We start from the raw sequence: 18725 nt of genomic DNA on the forward strand, positions 1-18725 counted from the left end.
TTTGTGGTCAACCAAGACTCCTAGATCCTTTTCACATGTACTGCTCTAAAGCCAGGTGTCACTGTATTTGTGCCTCTCATTTTTTTTGCCCAAGTGCAATACTTTACATTTCTCCCTGTTAAAATTCATCTTGTTTGTTTTGGCCCAGTTCTCTAATCTGTCAAGGTCGTTTTGAAGTGTGATCCTGTCCTCTGGGGTGTTAGCCACCCCTCCCAGTTTGGTGTCATCTGCTACTTTGATCAGGATGCCCTTGAGTCCATCATCCAAGTCGTTGATAAAGATGTTGAATAAGACCGGGCCCAAGACAGAACCCTGTGGCACCCCACTAGTCACTCTTCTCCAGGATGAAGAGGAACCATTGATAAGCACCCTTTGGGTTCGGTCAGTCAGCCAGTTACAAATCCACTGAGTGGTAGCATAGTCAAGACCGCATTTTACCAGCTTCTTTACAAGAATATCATGGGGCACCTTGTCAAATGCCTTGCTGAGATCAAGGTAGGCTACATCCACTGCGTTCCCTTCATCTACCAGGCTTGTAATTCTGTCAAAAAACGAGATCAGGTTAGTCTGACATGACTTATTTTTCATCCATGCTGACTATTGGTGATCACAGCATTCCTTTCTAGGTGCTCACAGACTGTTTGCTTAATGATCTGCTCCAGAATCTTCCCTGGTATTGATGTCAGACTGACTGGGCGGTAATTATTTGGGTCCTCTCTTTTCCCCTTTTTGAAAATAGGGACAACATTTGCCCTCCTCCAGTCTGCTGGGACTTTGCCTGTTCTCCAGGAATTCTCAAAGATGACTGCCAGTGGTTCTGAGATCACATCTGCCAGTTCTTTTAATACTCTTGGATGCATTTCATCTGGCCCTGGAGACTTGAATACATCTAAACTAGCCAAGTATTCTTGTACTATCTCCTTAGTTATTCTGGGCTATGTTTCCTCTGCTGAATCATTTGCTCCAAATTCTTCAGGTCGGGCATTGTTTTCTTTATCGGAGAAGACTGAGGCAAAGAAGGCATTGAGGAGTTCAGCCCTTTCTGTGTCCCCTGTTTGCATTTCACCATCTTCTCCTCTGAGTGACCCCACTGTTTCTTTGTTCTTCCTTTTGCTACGAACATACCCATAAAAGCCTTTTTTGTTGCGTTTAACCTCTCTAGCAAGCCTGAGTTCATTCTGTGCTTTAGCTTTTCTGACTTTGTGTCTACACGTGCTGGCTATTTGTTTGAATTCCTCTTTGGTGGTTTCCCCCCTTTTCCATTTTTTGTACACATCCTTTTTTAATCTTAACTTAGTTAAAAGTTCTTTAGATAGCCACCCTGGCTTCTTTAGGCACCTTCCATGTTTCCGTCTCATTGGTATTGCCTGAAGTTGTGCTTTTACTATCTCCCTCTTAACAAACTCCCAGCCATCATGAACTCCCTTTCCTTTTAGTATTACTGTCCATGGGATCTCACCCAGCACTTCCCTAAGTTTTATGAAGTCGGCTTTCTTAAAGTCAAGAAATTGAGTCCTAGTATGCTTGGCTGCTCCTTTCCGCTGTATAGTAAACTTCAGAAGTGCATGATCACTCGCGCCTAATGATCCTTCCACTTCTACCCCACTAACCAGGTCATCAACATTGGTTAGGACCAGATCTAAAATGGCTGTTCCTCTTGTTGCTTCTCCCACTTTCTGGACAATGAAGTTGTCTGCAAGGCCAGTGAGGAATCTGTTTGACCTTATGCTCTTGGCTGAGTTTGACATCCAACAAATATCCAGGTAATTGAAATCCCCCATTACTACTATCTCCCTTCCTTTTGCATGCTTGGCCATCTGTTCCAGGAAGGCATCATCTATGTCCTCCATTTGGCTTGGGGATCTATAGTAAACTCCCACAATGATGTCACTGTTATTCTTCTCTCCCTTAATTTTGACCCAAATGCTCTCACTTTGGCTTTGAGGTTCTAAATCTTGGATCTCTTCACAGGTATACACATCCCTGACATATAACACCACTCCTCCTTTCTAGTCTGGTCTGTTTCTCTGAAATAGATTGTATCCCTCCATTATTACATTCCAATCGTGGGACTTATCCCACCAGGTTTCAGTGATGCCTATTATGTCATATTTAGTTTGCTGTACCAAGAGCTCAAGCTCATCTTGTTTATTTCCCATGCTTTGCGCATTAGTGTACAGACATTGAAGTCCATTAATCATTCCCCCGTGTCTCTTATTTAAGGATTTTTTCCTCCCACCACTAGGTCTGCGTGCTGTTAGCTCCATTTGGTCTATGACATTTGGATGATCATCTTCATCAATTGATAGACTCCTACCTTCAGGAGCACTGTCTCCCTCCCCCACATTAGTCAGTTTAAAGCCCTCCTGATGAGGTTTCTGAGATTTTTGGCAAAAACATTCCTCCCAACCGTTGTGAGGTGCAGCCCATCGCTTGCCAGAAGTCCATCTTCAAGAAACTGCAGTCCATGATCTAAGAATCCAAACCGTTCCTGTTTACACCATTTGCGAAGCCAGCTGTTCACTTCCACTATTTTTCCCTCTCTCCCTGGGCCACGTCGTTCAACTGGGAGGACAGATGAGATGACAATTTGTGCATTTAATTGCTTCAATTTCCTGCCCAGAGCCTCGTCTCTTTTGATCTTCTGGAGGCTATTGCTTGCAGTGTCATTGGTTCCCACATGAACCAAGAGGAAGGGGTATTTGTCAGTGGGTTTTATGATTCCTTGCAGTCTGTAATGGTTCTAGGGGTTGCTCGTGCGTAAATCGGCACCACACCTGGCTGGGTTGCCTGAATGAACCCTTTCTGTCCGGACAGCCACTCACCCGTGGCTGTCTCAATTGCTGGCAGAATCCGTCAGTGGGCGTTTCTTGAACTTCTTCCAGCAAAGAAGCTCTTTGACGCCTAGTGGCCGCCTACTCTCCCTGTGCGACAGTTCCCTGACACAGTCGTTCAGTTACATCTTGGATCTTAGCCCCGGGGAGACAGCACACTTCCCGAGACATCTTGTCAGGCCCACAGATCACTGCTTCTGTTCCCCTCAGTAGGGAATCCCCTATCACCACTACACGCCTCCTCTTAGGTTTGGTTGGGGTTCTTCCGTGAGCTGTCCGTTCCAAGGTCGCCTGCACATTCCCTGAGGACTGACTTTGCTGCTCGTCTTCATATACCTGATCGACTGTAATGAGGGAGGGATCCTCAAATGGAGTCTGCTCTTCGTCTTCCATGCTAGGGGAGAGGACCTCAAAGCGATTGTGTATTTCATTGTGACCTCAAAGCGATTGTGTCTCCAGCGCCAATTGCACGGAGGGTGGGGGAGCGCGTGCCCATATGCACACGCTATTTCTGGTGCACTTCCAGGTCGGAGGAGCACCGGAAATAGCTTGTGTGCATGTGCATGGGCCTCCAACCCAGATGTGCACCAGAAATGGGCCTCCAACCCGGATGTGCACAATGCTTGCACATGCGCACAAGCTATTTCCAGTGCTCCTCTGACCCGGAAGTGGGCAGCCACACAGCGCAGCGCCAGTAAGAGTGGGTGGCCGGGGTCGCTGCGGGCCGGATAAACAAGCCCCTTGGACCTTATCCTGCCCGCGGGCCTTAGTTTGGGGACCCCTGGCTTATTGTGTTGTTTCTGTGCTGTGTGTTAAAAAAGAGATGCCTTTTGTCAGCATGTTATTCAAGTCTGAGAGCTGCAACTCTAGCCAAACCTTGCCTGCTTTGCCTCAGCCAGCATCTTCCTGTGTCCCATTGTGCTTCGCAGTTGGGGTATTACAGGCAGTGGTTTTCAGCGAGTATCCTAAGTCCTTAAACTCGTTAGGTGTTAGGCATTTTTAGGAGCTGTGCCCGATTACACAGCACTTCATCAAACAATCCTCTTTCCAGCATGCTTGAAGATTAGCTGCTTGCTTCTAGCCCCTAATTATGCTGACATCCTAACAGCAAGCATTGGGCAAAAAAGAAAGAGGGGAAACCCTAATAATTGCTGTCTCTGAAGTATTCATAAATTAACATACTCTGAATGAATTCAAACTTAATTTAACAGGCCAGTACTCCTATTGTGAGTGTTTTAGTATGCAGCATTGTTTGGAATTAGTGGAGAAGCACTTCCCCTTGCATAAGGGATCAGGGTCAAAAGTAGATGAGGCAGCAGTTTGCCCTAACAAGAGAAAATGTCAAACGGTTTAAGGAGCTGTGCAGCAATTTTCACACAGTGGGAAAGTGGCACAACTCAGTGCAGAGCACCTGCTTTGAATGCAGAAGGTCCCAGGTTTGGACCCCCGCATCCATTATGGGGGCTGGGGGAGAACCCTGCTTGAAATCCTGGAGAGCTGCTGCCAGTCAGTGCAGACAGTACTGAACTAGATGGCCACAATGGTCTGCAGAAGGCTGTGCCCTGCCCTCCTACATCAAAGTGAGTTTCTAAATCACCTCTCCAGACCTGCTGGATCAGAGCCTCTAACGTGCATTATAAACTGGATCTCAGTATGGTTCCAACTTTAAGCTGCTATTTATTACACCTTCTTTCAAGAGATGACAGATTAGCTGCTCTTGTTTGTTGTATTTTAAATGATGTTTAGCACATGTATAAAAGTAATAAAATACACTTAACAAAATGGGTTTGGGTGGGGTAACTACCCAAGGAAACCATTCCCTCTCCTTCATTTTGTTTCATGAGGCATACGTTTTGGATGGCTTTGAAACTGATAACAGATTAAATGTATGTTTTGTATCCATGGAGAGGTGCAAAGGTTTCAGTGGATGGGAACAAGTATGTTATGATTCTAGATATTCACATCATTTCACATTTGCATAGTCATTTTCACATTGCTGTTAAATCGACCAAATGCTCTGCCATGGTACCACTAATGAGATTCCCAGAGAAAAGACTGTGTGAGAGAGACAGTGATGCTTGGATGCTTCTTGACATGACACATAGGATGCTGCTTCTTCATGGGATAGATTTCTACATGCAGGGATTTGTTTAATTTTCATATGGCAGGGCTGTCTGTTGTGTCAAGCCCCCAGCTGCTGACTAAAGTTTACCTCCTCAGGATTGCATCTTAGTTATTTTCAAGAACTAAGCTGTGGAGATTAAGCACAATTGAGCAGCTGGTAATCCATGGAAAAAAGCAAGTGGATCTATCAGAAAAAGCTTGTGTGCTGCTGCTCCCTGGCAAGTACAGTGACTGCATGAGCAGTGTGCTTTGTCCTTAAATGCTCTCAAACTCTAAATGCTGAGCTGTAATCTTCTAGGCAACAGGGATGAAAAATATTATCTTGTCTGTAGGGACCACAGGTTTCCAGCACTGCCTTTTGACAACAAATTCCTTAAGTTAATTGTGGACTGTGCAAAGAAAGACTTCCTCGGTGATGGGAAGCAGGCGTGGCTGGATTCCCAACTCCCATCTGCCCCAGTTGCAGGCCCAAGGTGAGCGTTGGTGGGCTGCAGGTTCCCAACCCTGTTTCCATCCAAGGCACAATTAGCTCAGCATTAGATGGGGCAATGGCTGCTGTCAGAGATGCCTCTGAAATGGGGAAGTAGGCCGCTTCAGGGTAGGTCTGTCAATGATGTTGGCTGTGATAGCTCCCTGGACGTAGGAGGCTGAAGTCAGTGATGAGAGATGTTGCCTTCCTTGCTTGTGGGTTTCCAGGAAGGAATCTGATTGGACACTCTTTGGGTCAAGGATGCTGGACCAGAGGGACATTCAATCTGACCCAGCTGGGCTATGATAAGCTACTCTGGTCTCTCGTTTGGGGTAGAGCATGCCTGAAGTGTTGCAGAGCCAAAGGGTTTGGAGGAGCCCAAGGTAAACCTAGGGATGGGAAGCCTGTGGCCATCCAGATGTTGCTGCACTACAGCTCCCATCATCCCTGAGCCCTGGCCCTGCTGGCTGGGGTTGATGGGAGTTGTAGTCCCCACTGGAAGGACGTGCGGGTCCAGAATTGGCCTCCAAAGTCACAGACTCATTGTTAAAACCGTGTTTATGGAAGGCAATCTTACTCAGCTACGAGTAATCGCCTAAGAAGAAGAGTCCAGCAGCATCTGGAGGTTTCCACATTGGCACCCTTTGCTCTAAGGTGCCACTAGCCTCTCTATTGATAAAGCCCTGCAGAGTTCACTCTGGAAGTTTTCATTGCTGGAGGGAACTGAAAGCCTTCGGACAAGAGGCAGACCTTGGCTCAGTGGCAGAGCATCTGCTTGGCATGCAGAAGGCCCCACGTTCAATCCCCAGCATCTCCAGGCAGGGCTGGGGAAAAGCCCAGCCTGAAACTCTGGCGAGCAGCTGCCAGTCAGAGTAGGCAATGCTGATCCTAGGGAGACCATTGGCCTGACTCAGTCTAAGAGCTTCCTAGGACTGATCAGTTCATTTTCTTGCTCAGAAACCCTGCAGGTTTGAGGGGTCTCCAGCTCAAGGAGAGGCCTGAGCCTTGGGGCCACCCTCATCCACAATAACCACGACATCCCGTTGGCTAGCTGGAATGCTGTGCTCCTTGTGCTGAGGGAAAAGAAGAGGAGGGGAACCCTTTCAAAGCATTGGGCATTATGTTCAATAAATTTAATTACTGCTCAAATCATACAAATTTGTAAACTACAAAACACAAAGTAAAAGAATGGGAAAGAGATGAGGAGCACACAGAGAGACACAATTCTAATGGGACTAGGGTTTGTAATCAGAGTGAAAAGCCCAAGGCATGGGCTGGTCGACTGGGATTCAAGATGACATGTATGGTCACGTACGAGGCTGCTCTGTAGGCCACACACAGGGATGTTTACTGCACAGGATTTCTCTTACACAACATCTGCTTGTTAATCCATCTCTTCATCCCCCACCCGCTCGATGGTGGCTGGTACTTTTCACTCTCTTACGTAAATTCTTGTGCATACGACATCATCCGCACCAAAAGTCTGGAGGGGAACAGAAAAAGAGACACTTCCAAGCAAATCAGACAGCAGAAAGGGTGCAAGACTCCCTCTGTTGCCAGGAAGTGGCAGGGTGTTGCTCTCTTGCTTTGGGTAGTGACATGGATTGGGCCCAGAGGGACTGGGGCACAAGGATAGGCAAGAGCAATGAGGAAAAGGGGGCTCAGAAAGGGCAAGGAATGATAGCATCATCATTGTCTGCTCCCCATTAGAAAAACACAAGCACTTTTCACCAAATGCTAGGTAAAAGTAAAGGACCCCTGACAGTTACGTCTAGTTGCGAACGACTCTGGGCTTGGGCACTCATTCGAACCGCCAATCTTCTGATCAGCAAGCCCAAGAGGCTCAGTGGTTTAGACCACAGCGCCACCCGCGTCACTAAATGCTACACCCATGTTAATACTGAGCTAACCCATAGAATTAGGACCTCTTAGAGAGATCTGACTAACACCTGGGTTTAATGGGCAGTATTCAACTTAAGTTTTACTCAGAGTAGACCAATTGCAATTAAAGAAGATGGCTAGGTTGGGTCCATTAATTTAAGTAGGGTGACTGAGTAAAATTTAGTTGAATGCCACCCAGAATTTTCAGGCATGGACCAGCTACTACTGTGTGTTTTTCTCAGTCATCTTGAGGGCAACTTGAAACTCCTTCCTCCTCCCTTTATTTCTTTCTGTCTTTCATAGAAAAATAATGGTGCTGTGAAAACACAGCACTACAACAATATCAGTGAAAGCATCAACAGCATATTAGCAAACTTGTTAAAAACAAGTGCAAACCCCCAAGGCCTCTCTGAAGAGCACAGTTTTTAAAAGGAAGCAGGGAAGATTCCCACTTGGCAAGGAGTTCCACAGGGCAGACCTGCCACATGAAAGACTTGGCCCCTGACAAGGGCCCACTGAAGTCAGGTGCCTGGAAAACGACCATCGGAAGTTCTTAAGATTGGCTAGATGCCAGCACACTCCATGGCTGCTACATCAAGAAGAGTTCTCAGGGACCCCGAAGCCGACACCCTATTTTGTAATGTTTTGAGTGACCTAATAAAGGTATTGCATTGATGTGGATCTGGGATAACGTGTTGCCTGAATATGGATTTTTCAATTTGCCAGCATGGCTACTTCTGCTTTTTATATCATCCTTAAGATTGTTGTGGGTGGGTGGGTGTGGAAATGTTCAAGGGATTAGGGTTGGGCTCAGCTGAGACAAAGTCTGAAAAGTCACAGCCACTAGAGATCAAAGCTTCTAAACTGTGTGTTGAACCTTCTCACCAGCCGTGTTCAATTTCACAATTCTGCAATGCCATTTATAAAAATGTTCACTCATTCATCCGTGCCCCACAGCTCACTGGCTTTAATCAGCTGAGGCATGGTTTTTCCCCCTCAGGGAGAGAGAGAGGAGGGGGCTTATGAATCTTTCTTTCAAACTGCTCAAAAGCCTCTGGATTTGGATGATAATTGATTTGGAGATACTTTTCTTCCCCCTTGGTGTGATCTGTGAACTATGCAAAATTTCTCTTCAGGCTGCTTTCATCAGGAAAGTAAAGGATGAGAAGAAGGTCCTCAGTGAAAATGATGGTTCTACCAAAATTTTTCTTTTTGTTTCAGACTATACCCATCTGTATTTCAACTGAGAATTTTTTTAAAAGGCAAAAGATGATAGTAAACTTTGTACACCAGGGTAAAAGACCCAGATTACAATTAGCTGTGATCTATCTGCAGTCTGGGGTGGGGGTAGGGAGCTTGCTCTACCTCATTTATAAAAATGTCATATTCAAAATGCAATTGGAATAATACACAACACAAATGAGAAACTATGGCAGCAAATGGAGTTTGATAGAAATATATAGAGTACTGAGTCTACCGTGTTTAATACATAATAAAAACATTTTTGATTCTCTAATAAATCCATGCACAAAGTCAGCTCTGAAAGCAAGAAGATGTGGGCACCTTCATTAACTCCCTCAGTCTCTCCATTGATACCTTTTGTACTGCACCCAATTTTGATACAACAGGAAAAGACTGTTATTCAGAAATGGAGAGAGAAAGACCTTTATTGACTAATTTATTTATTTGAAAATGCTTCAGCTAACAAACAACGAGAAAAATGGGAACAGCTTTATGGTCAATGAATAAAGTATTTCATATCAAACCAAAATTAAAGCGCATGCCACAAGACCTTTAACATCCTTTGAATTTTTTTATTTTATATATGTATGTATGTATGTATGTATGTATGTATACTCTATCAAATAATTAATGAGTTAGCAATTGGAGGATGCAACTCCGTGAAACAACAAAGGGAATCTGATCCAGGGAAAGAGATTGCAGAGGTGGATTGGTATAATTTGTGGGCTAAATCAGTTTCAACTTGGATACATTTAAATTACTACACCATTATGGTGTAGTTATATTAATAAAACTACCCCACCATTGTGCTGGAGAGGCTGCAGTAGTATAGGTACCACACTTCACATGTGGTGGATGTGTGAACACAGAAAGCCCTCCTGGCAGAGGGGATTTACAGAAATAAGCTGTAACATGTGGAATGTACTTCAAGTTTGGGATTGTTAACTATTTTTTAAAGGGCAATCTGAACTTTGTTATGAAGAACTAATTATTTTTCTTTTAATAGCGGCACGCCTACTAGAGGCACAGAATTGGAAAGGATTGAACCATCTCTGTATCTCTCATTATTGCTGTATTGGAAAAATTAACAAAGAGATTACATGCACTGAATAATACAAATTATGTAGACAATTGGCATTCTTTTATAAAACACCTTACTGATAACCCTGAAGAATAGCAACTACCAAAATCACAGATTAGACTTTGGCAAAATTTAACTAAATCGATCCATTCTGAAGGGAGAAGTGGGGAGAGTTGGGATTTTGTTTTTGTATTCCCCCCCGCCGCCTCTTTTTTGTGGTTGTTATATATTGGAAATTAATAAAACTATTTTTTTTAAAAATGAACAAACTCTGCAAAATTTGGCTTCAGGCTGCTTTCATCAGGAAAGTAAAGTCTGTGTGTGTAGTGGGTGGGGAAGGAGAACTTATTCGTAATTTATCTAAGGAAACATTCAATATTCAAATACCTGGCAACCTGTGGTAGTTTCTTTCCTGTGAAAATGGGTCATAGTAGAGTTCGGAGGGTGTGGGGGGGGGGGAGAGTGTTCCAAAATCTGTGCCACTTGAGACCAATTTACCTACAAGGTGGCCTTGCCCCCACATTTGCCCTCTCAGCTGCTTCAGTCAGTGGCATTAGCATTCCTGCAGGTGCCACATAATACTGCGAATCTTTTATTGTGGCAGCGCCTACACATTGGAACTCCCTGCCTATTGATTTTAGGCAGGCACCTTCACTGTATTCTTTTTGGCACTTGCCTGCTGATGCTTGTTTAGGTGCTTAGAAATGCTGGTGTGAATTTTAATGTTTTCATATTAAAACTTTTGGTATGTTTTATTGTTGTAAATTGCTCTTGTTTTTAGTGTAGATTGTTTTAAGGGTGTTTTTCTTTTCAGTCAAGTGGCATATAACTTTTATGAAATAAATAAATAAAAATCCGCAAAAACTCCCTCTCCCAAAGGTTTTAGATTTCTATGGCTGACACAGAAGTTGCAAGAGCAGAGCTTCCAAGGACCTTGGAGGTTCGCCTGAGTCCTTTTGCTCCTCCTCAACCACAGCATTTTTCTGATGCAGCACTTGTGGCGGGGTGTGTGTGTGTGTGTGTGTGTGTGTGTGTGTGTGTAGGCTGAGGTTCCTTTGGCTTTTACCAAAGACCAAACTTTGTCTGTCCTGTGAAACTCCCGTCCAGCAGGAGTCAGCCCTGCTTTTCATTTTGGAATCTTTTATCAACAACTGTGCAGACAATTTTTAAAATATTTTTTTTTGCAATCTAACTTTTTAACCAACCTCCCCCCCTTGCTGTATTTCTGATGTTTTTATGGCTGTTGTATTGTGTCTGAATGCTGTACTCTGCCTTGTTATATTTTTTATGAAAGTGAGGCTTGTAAATATTTTAAGTAAATAAATAAAGTGGAGGTTAGGACTGAAGATCTTGAGAGACATGATGGAGCCACTTCTAATGCAGAGGGTTCTGGGTCTGGTTTTTTACAACAAAGGGTATTCTGTAGGTGAGGGGAGCGGGACTCCCGCCACTCCCTACTGGGCTGACCCTGGGTTTGGTGGGTCCCTTGGCAAAAGACTTTCATGTTAATTGCCCCCCCCAAAAATGCAGTATTGCTCCAAGACATTATGATGCCCTTTCAATTTTGTTGGACTCCAACTTCCATTACCCCTGACCATTAGTCATGCTGGCTGGGGCTGATGGGAATTGGGGTCCACCAGCATCTGGAGGGTCACACATTTCCCATCAGTGCATGAGTACAACAGGGGAAAGGGGGCTTCTCTATGTACCAGGAAAGCCCACCCTTACCATCGAGACCCAACCTTGTAAAATTAAAATTTCTTACCAAAATCAGCTCCTCTCCAGCCAGTTCTCTCGTCCAGTATGTTTTGGGGCCTTCTCCCTCCAGAAGAGTTTGTTTGCAATGGATCTTGTTTTCAGTCTCCCAAGTGGCTAAACTCTGCAAGCAAAGAGTACCCCCCCACACACAATCCGCACATCCGGGGGGGGGGGAGGGATTAGCTGCATTATTTCATGACAAGCCTAAAGAATCCAGATTAAACAGCATTGTCTTCTCAATCTTCATCTTGCCCCCATCAAAGTCTCAATGCTACCTTCCCTCACAGAAACTGGATGTCATCCATTTCATAGTTGCTCATTTGTGATGCCAAAACAGTTCTGCGGCCTTCCATCTGCTCAGTCAGAGAGTGACAGAGGCGCCACTACCAGCTGAATGAAACAGATTTGGGGTGGGCTTTGGTTTGATATGTTTGCAGGTGTGAAGGTCACCTGGCCAGGCCCACACCAGAGCAAGGGACCCACTGCCCATATCCTAGAGCTGTTCTTCCTCCTTGCTACGGTTCACCTGTGCTATGCATGCAGGTGAGAGTGAACAGAGCAAGGAAAAGGCTTCACTTGCCAGGACTTCCCTTCCCAAGCAGTGCAGCAGATTGGTCACAGAGGGCACTCCTGATCCATTTAACTATTTTTTCCTTTGGTAGTGCAATTGGTAGGTGCATGGGGCCAAACTGGATTGGACCCCTCTACCCACCCGCTTGCCAGGGTAGGGTCCTAATCAGCCTTCCAAAACTATTCACACACATATACACCCCAACCAAGGTGGAAATTGAGGAGGGGCAGAGCCCAGAAGAAGAGGCTTGGGGGTCAGCTAGGAAGCCCCCAAGTGCAGCAGCCTGGAGGTTGTCTTTCCCTGCCCTAAAACCCACCAGTCACCTCACGCTACTCAAACCACTAGACAGCCAGCAATTCAAAGTGGTCCCAAACAGTCCCAAAAACCAGGCAAAATTTCTTTGTGTAAACAGCCGAAGCTGAGAAATGGTAGCAAATGGCCTCTTGTATGTCAGGATCCATGAGGAGCCATCCACTTTCCCTAACGGCTATTATTGTCACTATTTTGTACCTCTCAACTTGACTCCACGAAAGGCTAACACCAGAAGGAAAGGAATTTCTGATTAACAAACAAGAGACAACAATGGGAGGGGCGAGGCGGGGGGGGGGCCGGGGGTAGCAATGCCTTTGTCCTAATATTCATGGGACACTTTGCTGCTGAGGAAACTAGAACAAAATGCAGGGCGGTGTGATCCAGGCTCATCAATTCAAGGCTATAAAAGATAACAGGATGTTCTCCTCCCCCCCCCCCGCAACACAAAAGAGAAAGTGGGGCTGTGGGGACTTGCCTCCCCCAACAAAATATTTTAGGGGGCTGGGCCCCCTCAAAGCTGACGTTCATTGCCATTCAAGTGCTGTCTCATACCATCCATTATGTGGGGTGGACCTTACCTGGTCCCCACAATATTTTATTCAAGTTGGCACCCCTGAGTGACAAACAGATAAAACACATCCCGGCACATCAAAATGTAGCAGCCTGAGGATGTAATACTTTTCTAGAATAAGAAATGCTCTGGACTGGAGAGATCCCAATCAGCAATGCCTTTATGGTCCTTAATTGCCCCTGGAATCAGGATGATCTCTCAGAAATCTGTCCCAACTCTCTAAAGGACCCATCTTATGTGGCTGATGGCAAGAGCAAGGAACCCCTGGATTAGGGTTGGAAGGGACCCCAAGGGTCATCTAGTCCTCCCCCCATGATGATGTTGATTGATTTGGGCAGCATAGTGTTGGACTGCATGCCAACTCTTGTTGGCATCGGTCTGTCTCAAGAGGCAAAGGAGGGCATCTCCGAGGGTGAAGTCAAATCTCTGCCTTAGCAGCACTGAAGGTGGGGTGCAAGCCTGGGCAGGGTGTCTGGAGGTCCTGGACTGCCCAGATGACAAGACGCCTCTCAGCTTTGCATATATGTCATCTTTCCTCCCAGGTGGTGTGCCTGGTTCTCCCCCTCTTCATTTGACCCCCACAATAACCCTGTGAGGTAGGTTAGCAAAGAGGCAGTGAGCAGTCTCTACTAGTCTGCTGGGAACACGATTAATGCATTAGGCCCAGAAAATCACGTCAGCACCCCACAACTCAGAGTAAGCCCTGATGGAAAGAGCCAGAGCTTGTTTTCCACCTCTGAAAGCCAGCTCAGAATTGCATCTCTGTTTATACATTAATACATGACATTTGAGTCATAAAATCATAGACCTTGGGGTACCTCCCAACACTACAATTCTAAGGTGGGATTGTTGTTTGAGTGTCCTGCTGGGAGCTCAGCCTAACCTACATCACAGGGTTGTTGTGAGGGTAAAATGGGGAGTGGCAACAACCACGTATACCACCTTGAGGTCCTTGGAGGTAAGGTGGGATAAGAATGTGATAACGAATAAATGAATAGCAGAGTATCCTGCCTCCTGGGCAGTGGGCCCAACTCTGTGGAACCGCCTCCTGTTACAAATCAGGAAGGCATTGTCCCTGCTGAGTTCCAGATGTTCAGAGGAGGGCCGGCCCATCCTGTTTGGCCACCTGAGGCGAAAGGGGAATGTGCCCCCGTGCCCCCCCTCACCCCCACTTTTGTTGTCACCAGAACACACCCACCCTTGCCAGTCTGTTCTGCAAGGCACTGCCGCTTGCCTTCTCTGCCCCAGGGGAGGGGAGATGAGCAGCAACACCCCAAGGGTTGGGCTCCTCTGGTGCCTCCGCTGCCTGACGGAGGAGCTTCACACCCACCTCAGGGGTGGGCCAGCTCTGGTGAGGTGGAAATGGCTCGATTTCAGGTGGGTTTTGCCCTGTGACTATTGTTTCAGCATGTCTATTCTCTGAAGTTTTAACCTGTTTTAAATGGTGTGCTTTGCATGGTTTTTTTTCTTACCTGCAAGCCGCTTTGAGTCCTAGGCTGCTGCTAAATCAACCATTGAATAATCATTTGTGTTTTTAATAGTGTTTTTGATTGTTGCACACTGCCCTGAAGTTTTATGAGATGGTGGTATAGGAATACTTTTATAGTGAAATAAATTGATAGAGTGGGGAAACAGAGTACAAAATCCTTAAATGAATAAGGCAGTAACACACAGCGGTTATTTATTACCCGACACTTCCTCCTGTCCACGGTTTCTTCCTCGAAGCTCTCACCGACTTTGAAGTTGATCTCGGTGGTGCGGACAGTGGTGGAGGTCTTAATGTAGAACTGGTCCCCCTCCTGGCGGATCTCCACATGTGGTTTCGAGGCAGCAGCTACGGCTACTTTCCTGAGCATGGCGTTGACCCCTGGGCAAAAACCAAGGAGGAGGAACCATGATGCTGAACACAAAGTTAACTGCCGAAAGGACATAAGACGACCACGAAGAGCCTGCTGGGTCAGGAGGGCAACCCAGATGATCAAGGGTCTTGACACCAGGCCTTATGAGGAATGGTTGAGGGAGTTGGGTGTGTTTAGCTCAGAGGAGAGGAGACTGAGAAGTGACAGGATAGCCAGCCTCAAATATCTGAAGTCCTGTCACACAGAAGAAGGAGCAAGCTTGTTTTCTCCTGCTCTGGAGGGGAGGACCCAAACCAATGGATTCAAATGACAAGGAAGGAGATCCCAACTGAACATCAGAAAGAACTTTCTGACAATAAAAGCTGTTTGACAATGGAATGGACTCCCTGGGAAAGTGGGGGGCTCTCCTTCCTTGGAGGTTTTCAAACAGGGGTTGGGGCATCTGCTAGGAATTCTTTAGTTATGATTCCTGCATTGAAGGGGGTTGGACTAGATGACCCTTGGCTGTTCCTCCTCAACCCTACACAGAGGCCAGCCAGATGCCTCTCTGGGGGAAACCCACAAGAGTGCGCTCTCCTCCCCTGTGGTTTCCAGCTGCTGGCATCCAGAAGCACCGCTGCTTCCGACCCTGTCAGACCCCTGGTTCATCTTGCTCAGTACTGCATGTATTGACTGGCAGCAGCTCTCTGGGGTTCCAGGCAGGAAGTCTCTCGTCGCCCTCTCTGGTGATGCTGGGGACTGAGCCTGCAAACTTCTGCCTGCCAGGCAGGTACTTTAAGGCTTAACTAGGGCCCTTCCCCAATGGCTTGCCAGCAGAGGCTGTGGACATGGGGGTTGGGGAAAGTGGGGATGGGGCAGATATGTAATTCAGTCCACCTGTTAAGGCCAACCGCCTTAATTCCCATTTCCCGAAACAATACAAGAACCACAACACAAGCAATCCTTGGGAATCTGCACTGTGGTTCTCTGGACTGGGGATTTGAACCCAAAGCGGTGAATCCCAGAGTCCAGTGTGTGTAAAAAAGGCATGTATTCAGGTATCTAATATACAAAAAGGCATTGTATTAAGGGAAATTGCTTTGCAAGAATAGCGTAGAGTCATGAGTATACTAGGAGAAAGTCACAGTAAAAAAAGGATGAATTTTCAAGACGACTTTTTTTTAAAAAAATGTGGAAATGTGAAGTTAAGAGTGGAAAAACCGAGAGAAACAAAAATTGTCAGATCCGTCCATTCGCAGGAGTAAGTAAGGAGTAAGTAAGTGTTCATGTAAACGTTGCAGGAACACAGGCTCAGCCTGCCCCCCCTTTCTAAAACGATCCCCAAAGAGAGAGAGGGAGAGAGAATCCCCCCGCGCTGATTTCCCCCCTGAGCCCCTCCCCGCGCTCATTTACTTGAGAGTAAGCCCCGGTGAGCACAGCGGCGATCCTTCTGAGTAAACTCGCCTCAACCCACCGCGTTCACCTTCTACCTGGGAGTAAAGCCCCACGGGGCGTGGCAGCTACTCTCCCCGACCCGGGAGCGAGATAGTCCGGATCCGATGCCGCGCTCCCGGACGCGGGGAGACCCGGAACCCGGCGGCCACGAGGGACTCCAGTCGCGTCCCGCTCTCCAATGCGCCGCTGACTCCCGTGTAAACGTGTGCACGAGGGTCCGCCTGGGGGCGGTGTTCTGGGGGTGGGGGGAATGGGTGAACCCCTCCGCCCCCTGGAGTCCCCCGGCCAAGCCTCTCCCGGCCCCCCCGGCCCCTCCAAGCGCTGCCGGAGCGCCGGGCGCAGCGGCCAAGGCTGCACTTCCTTGCTCACCCAAGACTTTGAGGAGCTCGTCGAAATTCTCGCTGTTCTTCATCTTCCAAGTGCCGGAGAAGTTGGGCATCGCTGGGGAAGAAGCTGCCCCGGAGACCCGACGACGAAGGAGGGGAAGGGCAGGCGAGCGAGGCAGGCAGGCAGGCAGGCAGCGTCGGGCGCTTCTCTCTCTGTGTCTGTCTGAGTGTCTCCCTCTCTCTGCCTCCTTCTCTCTCTGCCTCTCTCCCTCTTCTGTGCAGGCACCTTGCGAGGTGGCCAAGTGTCTCTGCGCTTTCCCCGCCTCTCCGCTCTGCCCACCCCCCCGCTCCCCCCCAGGGAGCCTCCCGTCCACCCATCCATCTGCCTCTTCTCTCCCCTCACCCGCCCATCCATCACCCACCTACCCACCCGCAGCCTTCCTCCTCCGTTCCCAGAAGCACCCACCCCATCCATCATCCCTTGCCCCTCGCCATTCGGGCAGGCAGCCTGCGCGCGGGAGCTGCCGCCTGGGGGTTCCCCGAAAGGAGAGTCGCTCGCTCCTCTCCAGCACCCGCCCCCCCCCCGCCAATCGTGGCTGCCTTTGCAGCTGGGAGACCGAGGCAGGGAGGTTCGGGAGCCGAGGGGAAGCCACTATCCAGGAGGGGCAGGAGAGGTGGGTGTCTGCCCTCCCCCTCCCCAAGGACTGGACCATGGATGCCGAGAGATGCCACGAACTTCGACGGCCTTTCCGCAGAGGAGAGGGCAGAAGGGGGCTTCCTAGCCCTGGTGGCTCTGGGCCGCCTTGGCTGTCGGAAGCCTTGGGCGGATTCATATTCAGCGGGCTTTTCAACGTGTTTGTGGGAGGCTTGTTGTTTTGTTGTTTTCGTTTTAACTATTCACTTGTGTTTTAACCTTGTATTTTATTCTGTGAAGCGCCCTGAGATCTTGTGATGAAGGGCGGTATATAAATAAAATAAAAGTAAAGTTAGTGTATACTTCTGAAGATCAGGTGCTGTGAATGGCGACTGTGGAGCTGCCCTTTCGCTCAGGTCCTGCTCCTTGGCCCGCTCTGATCCAGCAGGGCTCTTCCCATAGAAGGCTATAGGGGTGGATTGCCAAACCTACATTATCAGTTTATTGTTCTAGCCAAAGGCCATGACAAATACACAACACCAGTACTAATAAAACAACCTCGTGAGTGCTGCCTCCTGCACTGTTTTTTCTGTTGTTTTTGCAGCGTGTGCAGCACCAGAGTGACCTCCCCAGGCCACCAGACCCTCCCGCCAGGCTCACTGTCCAAAGGAAAGCAGAGCAAGATGTTGGGCACCCGCTTGGCTGCAGGAGTTGCTGGAAGGAAGCGTACAAGGCACCATCCAACCTTCTTAGGGACTCCACTCCAGATTTCACAGGGTTTACTCCTTAGGCTTTTCTTCTCCTGAAGATCTCCTGCCAAGCAGCAGGTGCAGATTTTTCCTTGGGTTTACTCCCAAAGCCTTTCTCATGAATGAGTATAGCTGCAAGGCAGCAGAGGTTTAGGATCAAAGTTTTCCTTCTGCCCCTCTCTTCCCTCTACAGCATGGGCAGAAACCGCCTGCTTGACCATTGGGTCCACCAATGGTCTCCTTCCATCAATCCCCTGGAGCCTGTCTTCACGCACAAAGGAAGCCCTTACATCACTGAAGGTCTGAGACCCATCAGCTCCCCTCACCTGGATTAGTCAGCCAGTCAACGCCGTTTCCCAGGGTGTGGCTGCTGACAGCTTTAGGAGCCACAGGTGAGCTAAGTGCAGGGTAGGAGCCAAAGGTGGACAAACTACCCCAAGAATGAGCACAATGTCAGAGATACTGCCCGTCCCCTAACACACCAAAAAATATAGATCATGATATATCCATAATATGAGCCAACATCCAGGATGTAAGACAGAGGTTGCCAGAGACACCAACAAACTCAAATAAATGAAACCTCTGAACCACCACCACAATATATAGTGATTTTACCTAACTCCTTTTTCCTGTTTTTTTGTTTTTTGTTTTTTTGCAGTCAGTGCTTAGAGGGCCATTCTCTGTGTTATGAAGCTATTATTGTCACTCAAAAGAAAATGGACCATTTCTGCCAGGGTGTACCCGCTTGCTTCTGTGAACATAGGTTTCAGAAAGCAATCTCTTGGGTCAGGCTAACAGATGTTGAGTGATGTGTTCCACCTGAGGTTGACCACAAATGCAATGTCTGCCTGCATATGGAACCTTCTTGTAGAAACCATCC

At 47.5% G+C, this 18725-nt stretch overlaps 1 protein-coding gene across 2 annotated transcripts; it reads right to left on the reverse strand.

Moving 5' to 3' along the window:
* Positions 1-6545: 6545 nt before the first annotated feature.
* Positions 6546-16689, reverse strand: CRABP1 (cellular retinoic acid binding protein 1). Of its 2 annotated transcripts, none has more exons than XM_053365314.1 (4): positions 16506-16689; positions 14532-14710; positions 11397-11510; positions 6546-6910 (listed from the first exon to the last, which is right to left on the reverse strand). In XM_053365314.1, exons 1-4 carry the CDS (start codon positions 16573-16575, stop codon positions 6860-6862), a joined length of 414 nt encoding a protein of 137 aa, XP_053221289.1. In that variant the 5' UTR covers positions 16576-16689; the 3' UTR covers positions 6546-6859. The 2 variants fall into 2 exon arrangements, with proteins under 2 accessions (XP_053221289.1, XP_053221288.1); XM_053365313.1 differs by having other exon boundaries at positions 14532-14743.
* Between the last annotated feature and the right edge of the window lie 2036 nt (positions 16690-18725).

Source organism: Podarcis raffonei, chromosome 14, assembly GCF_027172205.1.
Source record: "Podarcis raffonei isolate rPodRaf1 chromosome 14, rPodRaf1.pri, whole genome shotgun sequence".
Classification (NCBI taxonomy): domain Eukaryota; kingdom Metazoa; phylum Chordata; class Lepidosauria; order Squamata; family Lacertidae; genus Podarcis; species Podarcis raffonei.

What these genes read in the sequence shown, in the direction of transcription:
- CRABP1 (XM_053365313.1), bottom strand. Translation starts at nt 16,575, where the DNA reads ATGCCCAACTTCTCCGGCACTTGGAAGATGAAGAACAGCGAGAATTTC. An exon ending in TGGACAGGAGGAAGTGTCGG is followed by an intron (nt 11,511 to 14,531) that starts GTAATAAATAAC and finishes CTTTGCTTGCAG; the next exon opens with AGTTTAGCCACTTGGGAGAC. An exon ending in CTGGAGAGGAGCTGATTTTG is followed by an intron (nt 6,911 to 11,396) that starts GTAAGAAATTTT and finishes GTTCCCCTCCAG; the next exon opens with ACTTTTGGTGCGGATGATGT.